Here is a 2649-nt window from a genome sequence, read left to right on the forward strand (position 1 = left end):
TTTAATAAAAATAGGAAATATTAGTATACGTTGGAGTAAGTGAGACATATTATAATAATGGATGCACAAAAAAACACTATATATGTACGACGGCATACCTCTCAAATGGGAACATCCAGCGATATTGAGCTGGACCAGCTAGAATTGCTTCGGCAGGTAGGTGAACCAGCACGTGTAGCATTATGTCGAAGAAGGCAGGAGGGAATAGTCTCTCTAATTTGCACATAATCACAGGAATTTTGCTATCACACTCCTGTAAAACATCCATATGCAATGTTCTAGCACACAACTTTTTAATCAAATCACTTAATTCAAACAGCACTTGTCGAACTTCTTTAGTTAAGCTTCCACGAATTGCAAGTGGGAGTATTCGTTGAATGAAAATGTGAAAGTCATGGCTCTTCATTCCGGAAAGCTGGAATTGCCCATTCTTTATGCATCGAGATATATTAGAGGCAAAGCCATCTGGAAATTTGATGGAAGCTAAGAAATCACAGACTTTTTTCTTCTCCTCTTTAAATAGCTGGTAGCAAGCATGAGGCATGATGTAAACATCACCATTCTGAATCAAATGCAACTCTTTTTTGATACCTAACTCCTTCAAATCATTGCGACACTGCCAGCTGTCTTTAGTCTTGCCATCAAAATCCATAATAGTAGCAAAGACACTCTCCGATATATTTTTCACTATATGCATGACATCTAAATTATGCCGCAATTTTAGGTTTGACCAATAAGGTAACTCAAAAAAGCAACTTTTCTTTGTCTAATTAAGCCCACTGGCATCACGTTTGCGCTTCCTTGCCTTGATTTGCTGAAGAGTTTTCCCAAACTGTATCTCAGCTCTTTCTACTTGTTCCAAAACTTCTTTTCCAGATAAGGGAATAACAGGATTCCTAAAATCTATTTTACCATCAAATGGTTTTCTTTCTCTACGCCAATTATGATCAATGGGCAAGAAGCGACGATGGCCTGTGTAGCATAATTTTTTCCTATGTTTCAAATGCATACAGGATGTTTCTGCCATGCAAATTGGACAAGCCTGATACCCTTTAGTACTCCATCCAAATAACATAGCATAGGCGGGGAAGTCATTTATAGTCCAAAGCAAAGCAGCACGAAGGGTAAATTTCTGACCAGTATGTGCATCATAACTTTCTAGACCATCCCAAAATTCATTCAACTCATCTATTAGAGGTGCCATGTAGACACAGATCTCATTTCCCGGGGATTTAGGACCAGGAATCAACATTGACATGAAAAAGAATGGGTCTTTCATACATTTCCAGGGAGGCAGATTATATGGTACAACAAAAACGGGCCAAATGCTATAAGTCGATGTCATGGTTCCAAAAGGATTGAAACCATCAGTCGCAAGGCCAAACCTGACATTTCTAGGATCATGAGCAAAATCTGGATATAATTTATCAAAATGTTTCCATGCTTCGCTGTCCGTCGGATGCCTCATGGTGTTACCATCATCTACACGCTTTTCTTTATGCCACCGCATATCTAAAGCTATTTCCTTGTGTGCATATAAGCGTTGAAGCCTGGGTTTCAAGGGAAAATAGCGAAGAACTTTTCGTGGAATTTTTGAACCCTTTGACTTGTAGCGGGCCTCTTTGCAATTTGGATTTGGACAAGTGTCAAAATTTTCATATTCCTTGCGGAAGAGTACACAATCATTGACACAGGCATGTATTTTTTCAGATATGAACCCCAAGTCTCGAATAATTCTTTTAGCATCAGAGAAAGACTTGGGAACTGCAGCTTCGGGAGGTAGTGCCTTCTTAAAGACCTCTAGCAAGGAGTTAAACGAGTTTATAGTCCACCCGTTCATCGTTTTGAGATGTAGAAGAGTGACTACAAAAGACAGCTTTGAGAAAATGGTGTTTCCAGGATAAAGTTCCCTGTTTGCATCTTCCAACAATTTTAGGAAGGCATCAGTCTCACTAGCATTCAAGCCTGAACTTCCTTCACCATCATCTTCCCTACTAAACCAATTTCCCCCCCATTGTGCAGTGCCTATGTCATTGAGCATATGGTTTAAATCCTCACTGTCAGTATCCCCTTCTTCATTACCGCCCAGATTAATATCCTCTCTAATTTCCTGTCGAAATTGTTCACCATGGTGTATCCATCTGGTATAACTTTTTCTAATTCCAAATGTAAATAAGTGATTTTCCACCACACTTTTTGTATGGTTGCAGAAGTTATTGCATTGTTTACAAGGGCAAGCTATCGTAAGATGTTTTGCCTTTCCAGAATATGCGAAGTTTAAGAAAGCAGCCACCCCAAGTTTATAAGACTCGTCCTGTCTATTATCAAGTTTCATCCAATTTTTGTCCATTCCTAGAGTTACAAATCCAGAACATAAGTCACAAATTTTTATCTACACATTACAACCAGAAAAAAGCATAGATAAGCTAGTTATGAAGCAATAGATTTACACTGGAAAGCTATAAATCTGTTAAAGCAATCTATTAAAGCAAAAACAAGTCAGATCTTCAAGAGACAATTACACACTTTCCAGAACACAAGTCAAAAACAATCTATTAAAGCATAATTTAAACAAGTTACCTGACACGCAATGAGAAATTAGAAGAACAGCGGTAAAAACGGGCCTAATTGTCTCTTGAGTCCAGTGTA

General features: G+C 38.4%; 1 protein-coding gene across 1 annotated transcript; it reads right to left on the reverse strand.

The window, feature by feature from the left end:
- Positions 1-766: 766 nt before the first annotated feature.
- On the reverse strand, positions 767-2350 carry LOC113704730 (uncharacterized). Its single transcript, XM_027226604.1, has one exon. The coding sequence runs from the start codon at positions 2348-2350 to the stop codon at positions 767-769; it is 1584 nt and encodes a 527-aa protein (XP_027082405.1).
- Between the last annotated feature and the right edge of the window lie 299 nt (positions 2351-2649).

Source organism: Coffea arabica, chromosome 8e (genome assembly GCF_036785885.1).
Source record: "Coffea arabica cultivar ET-39 chromosome 8e, Coffea Arabica ET-39 HiFi, whole genome shotgun sequence".
In the NCBI taxonomy this organism is placed as follows: Eukaryota; Viridiplantae; Streptophyta; class Magnoliopsida; order Gentianales; family Rubiaceae; genus Coffea; species Coffea arabica.